General features: G+C 27.5%; 3 protein-coding genes across 6 annotated transcripts; 2 read left to right on the forward strand and 1 right to left on the reverse strand.

Moving 5' to 3' along the window:
• The first annotated feature begins 829 nt into the window (after positions 1-829).
• Rps9 (ribosomal protein S9) lies at positions 830-2,627 on the forward strand. Its single transcript, XM_072014421.1, has 4 exons — positions 830-964; positions 1,252-1,490; positions 1,681-1,867; positions 2,400-2,627. Exons 2-4 carry the CDS (start codon positions 1,268-1,270, stop codon positions 2,569-2,571), a joined length of 582 nt encoding a protein of 193 aa, XP_071870522.1. The 5' UTR covers positions 830-964; positions 1,252-1,267; the 3' UTR covers positions 2,572-2,627.
• A 654-nt stretch (positions 2,628-3,281) lies between these two features.
• Positions 3,282-10,594, forward strand: LOC139993031 (zinc transporter foi). 2 transcript variants are annotated; one of them, XM_072014413.1, is made up of 12 exons: positions 3,282-3,511; positions 4,944-5,058; positions 5,142-5,863; positions 6,707-6,771; positions 6,885-7,122; positions 7,204-7,373; positions 7,462-7,650; positions 7,772-7,898; positions 8,004-8,273; positions 8,345-8,521; positions 8,607-8,794; positions 8,860-10,594. In XM_072014413.1, exons 3-12 carry the CDS (start codon positions 5,152-5,154, stop codon positions 9,004-9,006), a joined length of 2,283 nt encoding a protein of 760 aa, XP_071870514.1. In that variant the 5' UTR covers positions 3,282-3,511; positions 4,944-5,058; positions 5,142-5,151; the 3' UTR covers positions 9,007-10,594. The 2 variants fall into 2 exon arrangements, with proteins under 2 accessions (XP_071870514.1, XP_071870513.1); XM_072014412.1 differs by lacking the exon at positions 4,944-5,058.
• A 1,036-nt stretch (positions 10,595-11,630) lies between these two features.
• Positions 11,631-14,649, reverse strand: Dgt1 (KAT8 regulatory NSL complex subunit dim gamma-tubulin 1). Of its 3 annotated transcripts, none has more exons than XM_072014416.1 (8): positions 14,516-14,649; positions 13,756-14,007; positions 13,484-13,665; positions 13,225-13,393; positions 12,716-13,031; positions 12,501-12,623; positions 12,277-12,417; positions 11,631-12,197 (listed from the first exon to the last, which is right to left on the reverse strand). In XM_072014416.1, exons 2-8 carry the CDS (start codon positions 13,998-14,000, stop codon positions 11,949-11,951), a joined length of 1,425 nt encoding a protein of 474 aa, XP_071870517.1. In that variant the 5' UTR covers positions 14,001-14,007; positions 14,516-14,649; the 3' UTR covers positions 11,631-11,948. The 3 variants fall into 3 exon arrangements, with proteins under 3 accessions (XP_071870517.1, XP_071870518.1, XP_071870516.1); XM_072014417.1 differs by having other exon boundaries at positions 12,716-13,016; positions 14,503-14,639; XM_072014415.1 differs by having other exon boundaries at positions 14,503-14,639.
• Positions 14,650-14,658: the final 9 nt, after the last annotated feature.

Consider the following 14,658-nt stretch of genomic DNA (forward strand, 5'->3'; position numbering starts at 1 on the left):
GTATGTATTTGTAGCTGATTAAAGAACTTATAAGTATTAAGTAAAGATTTAGGTATAAAAAAAAGAATTTGTTTAGGTTAGAATTAAAAAATTTGAAGATGAAACAATGATATTTTATAAAATTAAATGAAGCACTTAATTTTATTCATTTTAAAAATATACCGTACATTTATCGTTACTATATACTGTAAATATAATTATATCATTACTACTGAATGTACTTCGTAATAACTGCACATTTGAAAACATATAGATCAGCAGTAATGTAGAATGTAAAGTTCCATAAAAGATCGTGAAACTGATATAAAATTCATCCTTATCAAAGGACTTGTTATTTCGAAATAAATTTGTTTGTGATAATGTCGTGGATTTGTTCATAATTGCATGTGGTCAATGACGTATGTATTGTTTGTTTAAAACTTATATTTCACAACTAAAAAATAACGAAAACAGTTTATTGATAAATATTTTGTAAGTTGTATGTTTCAGATTTACAATGGGATGGGATACGTGTTTATCATGTTAAACATTAAGACAAGTTATGCAAATATAATTAATATATCAAATTTATTATATTAAAAAAACTATTAAATTATAATTAAAAAATATTTAGAAATATTCAGCATTAAAGCGTATTTTTTATTAATACTTTTTTTTAAATAAAAATTAATCTTTCTAAAATGAACAAAGTATTTTTTATTCTAGATATGACAGTATGAATAATATAGACTAGTGTATTATTATTAGAATTATAAATTCTTTTAATTTATATTAAATCTTAATAGTACATACAATATTATTATGTATTGTATAATAAAATATTTCTTAGAAAGCCCGCTACTTGAAAGAACCGGATTTCCTTTTTGTGCGCTGTGTTCGCTACAGAATTATAATTTGTGAATATCGGCCATTTCTACTTCGTATACACCGTGGTGTGGTCGTTATTCTTACGCAGTGGAGTAAGGTATGTTATTTACTTAGAAGTCATTTAAAATTTAATTTATTTCAGTAACAATAACAATTTCTAATATTATCAACATCTAATATATTTTAAACTATATTTGGTTGAGTTTAAATATATCTTCGAATCGATTGTTTCTTAACGTTCTTTACACACGTGGTTCGAATAAATTTTATTTTCGTTATCTAATATAGATGCATAATTTCACAATATTGCAGTAAATTTATTCATTTAAATATTACATATATTTATGAAATAAAAGAAAATATTTTTTATTAAATATATATTAGGTAACGACTATACAAAATGGTTAACGGACGGATACCCTCAGTTTTTTCAAAAACTTATGTTACTCCAAGGAGACCTTATGAGAAGGCTCGTTTAGACCAAGAATTACGAATTATTGGAGAATATGGTCTTCGTAACAAGCGTGAAGTATGGAGAGTTAAATACACACTAGCAAATATTCGAAAAGCTGCTCGTGAGCTTCTTACTTTAGAAGAAAAGGATCCTAAACGTTTGTTCGAAGGTATTACATAAATTCTTACTGATATCTTTCATTCAATAAACTTTTTATTAGATGTACATGATGAATTACTTTCTGACACCTCTTGTCTGATCATTTTGATGTTATTTCTTTATTTCTACTGATGAAATCATACATTTAATGTTTTCTTTGTATACTTTAATTTTTATTTATTAAAGTATGTAATTATCAGGAAATGCTCTTTTGCGTCGCTTGGTAAGAATTGGAGTGCTAGATGAAAGCCGTATGAAACTTGATTATGTTCTTGGCTTAAAAATTGAAGATTTCTTAGAAAGACGACTTCAAACTCAAGTATTCAAATTGGGACTTGCTAAATCTATTCATCATGCCCGTGTGCTTATTCGTCAACGTCACATTAGGTAAATTTCATTAAATATAATACTTCATATGCCTTAAAAAATGGGCAAGAAATATCTGATTATACACAGATTCTTTCTAATCTTTAAGGCAATAGTAAATTCCAGATTAATCACCAAATAAGGAGTAAATACTTGTTTGGTTTCATAGCTGGAGACAATTTTTAGTTTCTTCTAATAATAAAACGTGAGAGTAATAGTCTTTTGGCTACTGCAGGTATTCAAACATTCCTGATTGATTGTCCAATGAAAACAATAGAAAAAAATGTGATTTTAAATATTGGCTGAGTAGCTATGATACTCAAGAACATGCAGCACTGTATATTAATATTTTCTTTCAGGCAGGCCACTTGAGTGTTAGGAAACTAACACTTAACGTCTGTCGCGTACTTATGGATACGTATTCACGTTAAAAATATATAATTGGTATATTCTTTATATGTTAAATAAAGCCATAAATTAATATCTTAAAGTGTTAAAGATACAAATTATTGGGAAGTAGAAATATGAAACATAACATGTATTCCTATTCCAGAGTGCGCAAACAAGTGGTGAACATTCCATCTTTTATTGTGAGATTGGATTCACAGAAGCACATTGACTTCTCACTAAAATCTCCATTTGGTGGTGGTAGACCTGGTCGTGTCAAGAGGAAGAACTTGCGTAAGGGAAGCGGAGGAGCTGCTCCAGAGGAAGAAGAAGATTAAATCGTTTATTTTATAATACTTTTATTTAATAAAAGTATGCCTTAAATGTTCAATAATTTCTCAAGTTCTAATTTTTATTTAAGCTCCTACTTCTTTGAGTAATATAAGCTTAGTGTTTAAAAGAACAATATTATCGGTTGAAAATTGTAAGATATTAATAGGAAAATACAGAATTAATGAGGAAATTATTAAATTCCTATATAATATGGATGAAGAAATAACTTTATGTATTAATATCGTCTAATATATCATTTCAATAATGAAAATCAGCTAAATATTCATGTTTTGTTAATAATTTACAATTAGTACATTTCTATAATTTTATAAATGAACTAAACGATGTACATGTATAATTTTTCCTATGACTACAAAAATGAATAATCTTATATCAAGTTTAATTGAAGGAAAAATATTTCATTTATTTTCATTTAAATTTATTTTTAAATAAACATATTAAAATAAAACAATCCCGCAAAAAATGTTTTCAATGTATGCCGCGAGGAGAAAATAAGTTGAATCTGAAATAAGACAAGTCCTTGATCAAGAATTTTCATTACAATAGGTTGGAAGATAGCGCCGCATAGGAACAGTGCCGGCAATATGACCCGTTGAAATTTGAAACCAGTTGAAACGTATGGGTCGCGGCAGTACCACCTTGAACCAACGATCGCGTAATATCGAAGAATTTTTCGAAGTTTGTCGGTCCTGGCTCGAAGTTCGCCAGTCTACTATGTTCAGAGTATACTTGTTGCACGCGGTGGAGTTGGATCGGCGGTTGGTCGAGGAGGGAAGAAAGGGGACAGAGACAAGAGTAGAAGTAGAAGATTCTTTTTACGTTAACGTGGGACTTCGCGAGCTTTCCGCAAGCTGGTGAGCGCGTCTCGATCAATTAGCATATGCCACTTCCTAGCGGGAATTTTGTTTCACTGATTGAATAAAGGTAATTAGATGACAGTGTGCTATTATAGTGTAATCCGGCGACCGTTCATCTGATATCGTATACTGACAAAAAACAGTCGGGTCTCGAGCCAAAACTTGACACTTCTTTTTTTTTTTTGTATTAAAGCGGGAGACCGCCTTTCTAACCTAAATTCTAAATTCTGTCATGGACAGAATGCGGGGTAGGGTGAGGAGGGCGATAACCATGAATCTCCTTCTCTTTTTGACAGCTAAAAATACGGTTTTTTGAAGGAGCGACTGCAACATCGAGCACCTTGACTATTTCGGATACGATACGTCGCGCACGCATCCTGACTCGTTCACTTAGTTTGTCTCATAAAATGCGCGCTTTTTCATCTTTTACTGTATTATGTATTTTTCTACTCTACAAACTGCGATTAGTTATATTTGTATTGGTTGGTTAACATTTCCATATCGAGTGGGAGCTATCGAGTTGTTGTTGTGCATTCGTAATTTTTTTACTTAACATTTAAATAAAAGTGTGTAATTTACGATGGGTTAATACACGACTTATAAATGAAAATTGTGTGCTTTGAATTTGTCATTCGTTACATACCGCCTTCAATAGAATCAGTTGACAAGATAGCTAAATTATGTGTTTTGTACGCGATTAAAATCTTTTTCTTTTTTATTTACAATTTTAATTTATGTAATAAAAATTATAATTATATATTTGTAAAAAAGTATATGTATAACGATAATTAAGTAAAATACTCGTTTTCTATTTGATATATCGTAATAATTATTAAAATTTTATTGAGGAGATGATATTAAAGCTTAATTTTAGTCTTTGTTATATCTATTGTTATGAAAATATATTCATTCTTTAAAATGAAATTAATCACTACTTAAGCTTAGATCAATTGCTATTATTGTAGAACATATTCATTTTGTCAATCTTATCTACAGTATTGATATCTGTAATATACAGAATAATGTACTGACCAAAATTTAATCTGTATTTTTTATAAATAGAAATAATAATATATTTGTAGTATTCACTTTTGGAAGTTGTAATGCAAGGAACATTGAAAAAGTACTAAATTATTATTATAACATTTGCAAATTACATTTCAGTGTAAAAAATATATAATTTATATTTATGATTTCATAAGGCAATAATAAATTTGTTTTATTAAATATTAATACTATAAAAAATTATAAATCATATTTATCATTTGCATATAGAAAAATTAAATATTGAATAATTATTTTTATTGTTATTCACAATGTTGTTATTTATTCTTCATAATAAAATCTATTAACTTAACTAGTCAACTAGTTACATTTTATAATATATTCTGAAATTATAAATGTAATGTATGATTTTCTTCTTTAAACAAATATATGATACATAATCAGTAACATTGTTAGCTGTAATTGGATTCATTATCACTGTGATTGTTGCATAGATAGCTACTTCCTATTTGATATCTTATTGCCTATAATCTAATGTAATGATTTTTTGAATAGACCATAATGCTGTATAATAGTTTGAATATACTTTAACATTATTTGGTAATAAAGGTTGGTAAATATAAGGTTTCACATATCTATAATACATATAAATTAACTATATTTAAATCAAAATCTCTTATTTCATTTTACAGAATATACAACATGTCACATCATTTTGTCACAGTTTGTGTAGTTTGTGTTTTATGTGCTGCACACACTCCATGTTCAGCACATACTGAATTCTCAACAGCGGGACAAACAACTCATAATTTTGTTAACTCTGAGAAGCAGTTAGGACCTAATGAACAATTACAACCATCCTGGTTATTAATAAAATCCAAAGAAACACAGCAGAGGGATGTGAGAAAATTAAATTTAAATAATCTAGGCGCTTATAACAATGGTGCTGTTGAATTTTCGAATATGTTAGATAACAAGATCAGAAGCAAAACTATATTATTGGTACCAATTGCCACAAATGAAATCTATACTAAAAACAAAAACACAGAAATTGTGAAAGTTAATGAAAATGTTGAAATCCCAATAATAGGGGAAGATCCAAAAAGCTTAGAAGATATAGAAATATTAGGAAGGCTAGGCCAAATTGAAATTATGCACAATGATGAATTAAATGCAGCACAATTTAATGAAGATCAAAATCCTCTTAACAGGATTAGGACAAAAAGAAATGTAGATATTATAGATGAAAAATATTTCATTGAAAAGATTTTTGAAGCTTATGGAGATGGTACAAGCATAACAATGGAAGGCTTTGAAAAATTGTTAAAAAAGTTAGGACTACTGAGATTATTAACAGATATATCAAGCTTAGAAAATCATAATACTGTTACTAGTCAAAATGAAAATCCACTGGGTAAGTGTTTTAATTTATTGATTAAATCATTATTAGAAACATATCTCTTTATTGAATTGAAGAACTTGAATTAATTTAATAATAATTAAAAAGGAATTTATATTTAAGAATTTATTTGAAGATCAGTCTATATTATACATACATGGTATACTACTTTTAATTACCAATTACCAACCTATCAATCATAATAAGAAATAAAGCTACATCTGCTCTTATGTATATATGAGCTGATAATATTTTATCTTTATTCAATATGAGAATCATCTTGATCATAATAATTTAGCTTAACTTAAGAGTTCAAACTCCTTTTCAATTGACCTTGATTCATTAATTCATAGAGTTAGTTATTGATTTCATTGGATGCTTATTTACAATTATATTAAAATGTATTCATGATATCTTATGAAATAAACGTATTTAATGCATAAAATAAAGCTAGAAAAATATAGTTAAATATTAAAAAGAACCTGTAACAATCATTTTGCAGTTATGAATGAATAAACAAAATTTGATAATACTTCCATTGTCTGTACAAGGTATCAGTGGTTAAATAATCATATCATGTGTAATGTCATCCTCTATGTAGATAACTGACAATTTTCTATTATCAGTCACATCCTATTATAAAAATGTTGTTATTATCAAGACACATATTTTATAATATTTTTATTATATTTTGTATTATATTATATCGTATTATAATATTTTTCCAATTTGTCTTTTTTAAACTCATTTATTATATGAATTACTTATGTTTTTAGATTAAATAATATTATGCAGAACTTTCCAGTATAAGTTTTTTTTCAGTACTATGAATAAATATATAATTTTTTCTTTGTATAGACAAGTCAAAGAATTTACAAAATAATGGCCTACCAGAATATGAAAATGGAGCTAAAAAGGAACGGGTGAGATAAATTGTAACAATTAAGATTACAATCTATCATACAGAAATCAAATAAATTAATTTTTTTCTTAAATAATTAAATATTTCTCATAAATGACAATCTCGCTATTTCAGTGCTTAAATAGTAAAGAATTATTAAGTACTGTTGCAAGAGATATGCCATACAATTTGATCACTAATAATAATTCAACATTACCAAGTTGGCTTTTTGAACGCGTGTGTCCAGCTCTTGTTTACCAACTAGCAGGTGAATCAAGCTCAGAGAGAAATGGATGTATTCGTGTACCAGAGAATTATAAGCCAATAATTAATAAATATGACGGAGAAGACGTTACTCGAAATATGGTTCAAGGTATATAATCAATATAATATCAATTAGAAATTTATATTTTTAAGTATTATAGAATTCTAAATACATGACTCTCCTATTTAGTGTGGGCCTATTCAACAATCAGTATTTTAATAATCAGTCTCTGTGGTTTACTTGGTGTAGCTGTTATACCTTTCATGGGTAAAGTTTATTATCATCAGTTATTGCAATTTTTAGTTGCACTTGCTGTAGGAACATTGTGTGGCGATGCTCTTATTCATCTTTTACCACATGTAAGATGTTATATTATATAATTATAATTTTTTAACATAAAGAAAATAAATTATATTACTACATAAGAAAGAATTATTCTTCTCTTAGGCAATGATGTCACATCATAATCACGAACATATTCATAATGACCATGTTGAATTAGATTCTAAAGAGGAACACAACATGAATATGTGGAAAGGGCTAGTTGCAATGATGGGTCTTGCATTATTCTTTTTTACGGAGAAAGCTTTAACGATGTTAGCAGAATGGAGGAAACTTCGACAACGTCGCAATAAGGTAAATATATTAGGTCTAAAAAAATATTAGGATAAATAAAAACATAAATTTTTCTAATAGAATACATAAACACGTTTGTAGAATACATAAACTTTTAAATAAAAACTGTTTGTAATTTTAGCTTCCATCACGTGTTCGAGTAATGAGAGAAACTGATGGACCAAACAGCAATGTTGTTGGAGAGAAACTTTGCAAACACAAATATTCGTCGTATCCATATTGTTATGGTGAAATTAGCACGGATCAAGGTATAATGCCATGATTTAGTCAAGGTTTTAATGAAATATTTAATGCTTTTAATTCTATGTTTTAAAGAATGTTATTTATGGTAAAGAGGGATATTTATTATTCAGATAATCATCATAACCGTCAACATAATAACCATGAGAGACCTCCTGTGATTGAGGAGGAAAAACCATTGACGTCTAACTGCAATTCAGTTTCAAAAATTATGACGAATGATGTAGAGAAGAAACCAACCGAAGATTGGAGATTAGACGATTCAATTGTAAATACTAAGAAAAATACGGATGGTGCAGATATACCTTTAAATGAATCAGAAAGTTATACTGTTATTATACGCGAACATGAAATGAAACATCATGGTCATACTCATTCACATGGTACTATTAAATATATTATCTTATCTCTAATATAATATTTGTTAAAAAATATAATTTAAAAATTTGTTTAGGCCACGTTCATTCTGCACCTGAATCTATGTCTAGTGTTGCTTGGATGGTAGTAATGGGTGATGGTTTGCATAACTTCACAGATGGTATGGCTATAGGCGCTGCTTTTTCAGCAAATATAGCGGGTGGCTTCTCCACAGCAATAGCTGTATTTTGCCACGAATTACCTCATGAAATAGGTACATTATACAAACATAACTTATAGTAGATAATAACTTATTAAATCTTATAAAATATTCAGAATTTTTTATTCCTTTATAACAGGAGATTTTGCAGTTTTGTTGAAAGCTGGTATGAGTGCTAAACAGGCTGTTTTTTATAATGTGTTATCTTCCGTACTTTGTTTGTTTGGTATGATATTTGGAGTATTATTAGGGAGCACTCCTGCTATAAGTAGTTGGATATTTGCAGCTGCTGCAGGAATGTTTATATATATAGCATTAGTAGATATGGTGAGTATAATTTTAATTCATTTAATTAATCGTAATTATAATTAAGCATCAAATGTTTTATATAGATTCCAGAATTATCTTCAAGTCACTCTGTGGAGCGTAGTTCTCAGTGGCAATGTATTTTACAAGCATTAGGGCTATCGTGTGGCCTTGGAATAATGTTAATTATAGCGCTCTATGAACACGATCTTAAAAATATATTCAGTGATTAAATTTACAAAGACTGACAAGTTTTTTGAACAATGGTAAGCTTGCAGTACTTCCTAGAACTATATTTACAGTCAACAATTAAGTCAATAAAGCTTTGACTGCCCATTCTTACCGAAACAATATTTACTGTTACTATAATATAAACAATTTACTTTTTCTTCTTCTCACATTTAGCATAAGATTTCTTATTGATAGCAACATAGTTTGTTATTAAAAACTTAAGAAGGTACTATAATGGAATAAATGTTTTACAATATTAAGACTATTCTGTGCACAAGAACAAATGAGCTAAACAATTTGAAGAAAGTTAGATAATTCAAATGCAACAACAATATTTGAAGTATGCTTATTAAAAATTATATTTGAGATATTGCGTTCTTTGAAAAGAATAAAAACAGTGAAGATTCAAGCTAAAAGTTGAACATTTTGCAATTTATTTGATAAATTATTATAAAGATAGGTAATCGTAATCGATTTTTACCAGATAGTTTTTGATATTTTATTACTAAAATCACGTAAATTTGTGAAAATGCTATGCAATTCTTTATTTTGTCTATTAATTGTAAATGATGATTGGCTTACATCGTAAAAAATGAGAGATGTAATGTTCTAGTTAATATGAGAAAAATTATGTACAAAAATTGAATAGCTATTACTTGATTGACATTTATTTTAGTTAAAATATTTTTAGTTTAATGTACCCGATTCTCTATAAACAATAAGAACATTTTCATTCTATATTTAGGTGAGATACGTGTCAGTATGAATATGTATTGACTGTTGTAACAATTATAATTAAAATCTATATTATCTCCTTAGTTATCAGACACCTAGCATTTACATGATATGTATGTGTTTTACAATTATCATTGTATCAGTACCCAAGTTTAATTGTGATATATTTAATAATTGCATTCTTTATTTTGATATAATAATTTAGATAAATACAGTTTCAGATAAATACTTTGTAATTGAATCAATGTTATACGTAATTCTATCATGAATGTATTATTATAAAAGTTAACAAAGTGCTCTATATGCTTTATGATAATTTTAAGCTGAAATAGATATATATTAGTTGAATTATAAGATCAGAAAGAAAAAGCGGTCTTATCAAGTCATTTATTATTAAATTATGGAAAATTAGACACCTTAATCATAAATGCATTTTAAACTAGTATGAAAATGTTTATTTTTTTAATCTTTGGTGCTTATTTCTTTCAAATTGTTTTGTTGTAATTATTCTGCATTTGCACAAAGTTCTAAATATCACACAATACTATCAAGAAAGTGCATATATATAAGTTTGTGTTTCAGTAACTAACTACCAAATAAGATGATTACTGATAATGTCACAGAGTACATATTCTAGTTTTATGTAACTATAGATACACTTGTGCACAAAGTAAATTCATCAAGTATGGACACGGATAAACTGAGGCGGTAAATCACTATACATAATTGGGTATATTAAAAATTTTAAATACTCATACTGCCACAGTAATTATCAATTATTGAATTGGTAATTAAAATTATATGTACATATCTGCATGTCTTAAGATAATACACAATTAAAATTTCTGATCTAAATATTTTTAGCTGTACTTACATAAGAAAATACAACCATTATTTACGATTGTAAAAAAACTGAAATATCTTCAATTTTCTAAAACTGCGTTTTAAACAAAATTTGTTTGCAATTATTTCTATACAGTGCATTTATTGTTGTAATGAAGTGGAACATTCATTTTCAAAACATATATTGTGCACTTTTTGATTACTTAAAAAATTTACTATTTAAAAAACCAAATTATGGTAAAACCTCATCTACTTATTGTAAGTTACATTTATTTTGTTTGTATGTTAATGATTAATACCATGATCAATAACTATGTATTTTTTTACAGAAAATGTAAAAATTGAAAAAAAGCGTTATATTCTTGTAAGCAAAATACTTTCTTACATTATATCTTATATTAATACTAGTGTATTTAACTAACTGATTTGCGCTTTTTGTAAAAATTTAAATGGAAAGCATAAACATTAGTTTTTGGAAAAATGATCATATATTACTCTATCCTATGGAAGATTTTAATTTCTTTTACATATAAGTGGAAATAGTAAATTTGTTGCTTTATACTAAAAAAGGAATATTTCATTGCTTTGAGTTCATTGCTTTTTTTAAGCAAATTTGTTCTTATTTGCTGTAATACATTTTGATAACTACTTTATTAATAGTTATTCTAAGATGCTATATTTAATCCTTTATTTGTAATGAACATTATATTCTCCTCAGTTAACTTTAGTATCAAACGAAACACAATATCAAAAAATAAATAATATTGAAATAATAATTTATTGGAAAAATGTCATAATAGAGGAAATAAAATAATCATTTAAGAAGCATTTGTATTTTATTTTTAAAGCTGTACAATGAAAAGGTGACAGTGGCTGTCACAATATTTACAAATGAAAATGATAGTTAGTAACTATATATGTACACAAATACATGAACATATAAATTATATTAATACATATGAATAGTTTAGAATAGTGTAACTCCCATTATTGATTTTTCAAGAAAAACAAGCTTTTGTGAAATGTTCTTGGATCAATCAAATACAAGTAACAAAATGTTATCAATATTTTAATATGGTAAATGTAGTACATATGGAGAAACTTCATTGTTATACTAGTATTTCAAAATCGTCTTGAACATGTATGTAGTATAGTTTTATTTTTAATAAAATTGGAGATACACCACTATTATTCTGAATGACACACATATCCTTTGTCACACAATATTTATGTTTGAGTTCATATCACTTTTAATTTTAGGCACTTAATATACAGGTAAGAATATAGTTAAGTTGAATAAAATTAACAAATAAAATTTGCATAATTATATAACAACAAACATTAATATTTTATAATTTCAAGTTTGTCACACAGAAACAAGGTCATCTCTATCACTCATCTGTGCTGATAAACTAAAAGCTGTATCTGTGCTAGCTTCACTATTTAAACTTTCGTTAAATACTGGTTTCATATGTGCAGCATCACTCATCTCTCTCATTAATCCTGCCATATCATCATCTGGATCAATTTCTTGAATTTCTCCTACTACATCAATTTCCACAGATTGATTATCTGTTGCTGATATTTCCTGTGCCTCAGGTTTTGATTCTTTAAACTGAATATTGTGTAATAATAAATAAAATTAATATTGTTATATCACATTTATCAATGAAAATATCTGTTTAAATATTTACCTTCATAGTTTCCAATTTACATTCAGATGGTAAGTTCATATGAAACACGCAATTTGTATCAAAAATTACAGGTACTGGTTCATGACACTCTATATCTGCTCGAATTGCTCCACATGCTTTGAATAAAACTTGATGTTGATCCTATTAATGTAATAGAATTTGTTCAATATTTTATATATTTTTTATGTTGGTTGTGATTATGTAATTAAATAAAATTATTTTACTTTAAGGATATGTTTACGGCAATGTTTCGCAGCAGGAAGAGTTCTCTCTCCACATTTTACTCCACCTTCAGTAAAGATACATTTTGATATACTTGGTATTTTTTGTGCAGGTCCTTCAGTTGCCTATAAAGAATACATAATTATAATTTTCATTATCATCGTATATTATATTAATATAACTATATATTATACAAAATAATAAAATTGCATTTAACCTGCGCTCTACGTTCTAAAGATTTTCTATATAATATAGCTTCAGCTCCACTTCGTCTATGATAACGATTTAAAGCTTTTAATTTTTCATAAAGTTTCTTTTCTTTTGCAGTTTCTTTTGGTTGGTCATGTATACTACATAATGTTTCCTTTTCCTTTTTAAGGGCATGTAGATACTTTCGTCTTTTCTCTCTTAATATATACTGCAGTCTTCTATACTGATCTATGTAAAGTGATTGCAGTCTAATTAGTTTTTCTCGCGCAATGTAGATCACCTCCTCAGCAGTAAAAATTCCAGCATGCCTTAAAAAATTAATACTAATGATTCCATAGAAATTACTGTTTAATTTTTGCAAAAAGCAACTACGAAAGGAAAGTAAGTAAAGATAAAGACAATTGATATAATCCCATTTTTAAGATTTGCTCAAGCCAAAGCAAGCTAGCTGATGTTCTACAGAACAGAATAAAATAATAAATTAGTATAAGTAATTATATATAAGTATATTCTTACTTTAAAGGATCTTCTTGTGCACTATATAAACTTTCATTATCACTATCATCAAGATAACTTCCTCTTAAGGTATCAGTCACTGTTGTAGGTTCAATATCGCTATCAGAGGAACTTGCATAATCCAAAATATCACTTCCACTTGCATTTACTCTGTATGCATCAACTTCAGCTAAAAAACGATTTTAATATGATATTCTCATTTAATTTAAAATCAGCTTTAATTTTTCCTTTATTAACAGACTACTAGATCAAAACTTACTAAAAGGGTCTAATGCTTTGATTTTTCCTTCTTCATCTTCGGTATCTTCAGTACTTGAATCTGTTTTCTTAACATAGTGACTTAAATTAAGTAAGAGCATTTCAGGCGTCTGTGGTAAAGAATGTCTTGCTGTAGATTTTATACGTGCTATTTGGGCTTTTCTAGCATGCTCGGTACAATATCTGTATGTATATATTAAAGATAGATTTTTCATATGTAATTTAAAATACATAATAAACAGAATATTCATTAAATTTACATTTGATACATACAAAATATCTCTTCTATCCAATTTTGGTGCAGGATTTTGACATTTTCTGCCATTACTATTATATACAAAGCCACATTGCTTGAAAGGTGCATTTGGATCCTCAAGAATATGCTTGGTGCAATAAGTATATCCTTCAAGACAAGGTTGTGAGCATTCATAAGATGAATATAAGCATGTTTGCATTTGCTTAGGCTTTTTTGTGGCTACAATAGTCACAGGCATTGTTGTTTTTGGGATGCGGAACATAACTTACCTATGAAATAAATAAAAATTATAAAATTTTATTATAAGCTCTTCATAACGCATAAGATAAAATCGCAAGATAACTGCATTTTATGAATTATTTCTGAAAATAAAATTCAAAATAGTGTGATTTTCTCATATTCTAATTTCAAATTTGGCGCGAGAATTTACAGCTGAAAACAAAATTTTATTAATTTTATTTGTTGAAAATAATTTCCATAACGAACGATATTTTAAATATAAAAAATTATAGTATACGTAACTTATTACAAATGTTCGAATTTATATCCATTTTATAAAATAAAATTGTAATATAAAACGTATTTGTAACAAGTGGTAGTCGCCGCCATTTTATACGTGAGATGTTGAATGAAGTCTCATTATTGTATGTACGGATTTCGAAAGAATGAGACGGACATGTGATCGGTTTTTGTGAAAATTCGAATAAAACGAAACTGAGCGGGACTTTAAAAAGCCGCGAAGCATTATTCTATTAGAAACTTACTGTGATCTCTTACATTAATTCTTCCGTAAAGGAAAGACAGTGCCAATTGAATCACGCTTGTCACCGTCAGCGTATTTCTGGATATATCAAGAGAATGAAGAAAAGATCAAGATATCGTGAAATGTAAATTATTGACGATTGTGCAGCAAGTCTGAA

The sequence above is a fragment of the Bombus fervidus genome, chromosome 12 (assembly GCF_041682495.2).
Source record: "Bombus fervidus isolate BK054 chromosome 12, iyBomFerv1, whole genome shotgun sequence".
Classification (NCBI taxonomy): Eukaryota; Metazoa; Arthropoda; class Insecta; order Hymenoptera; family Apidae; genus Bombus; species Bombus fervidus.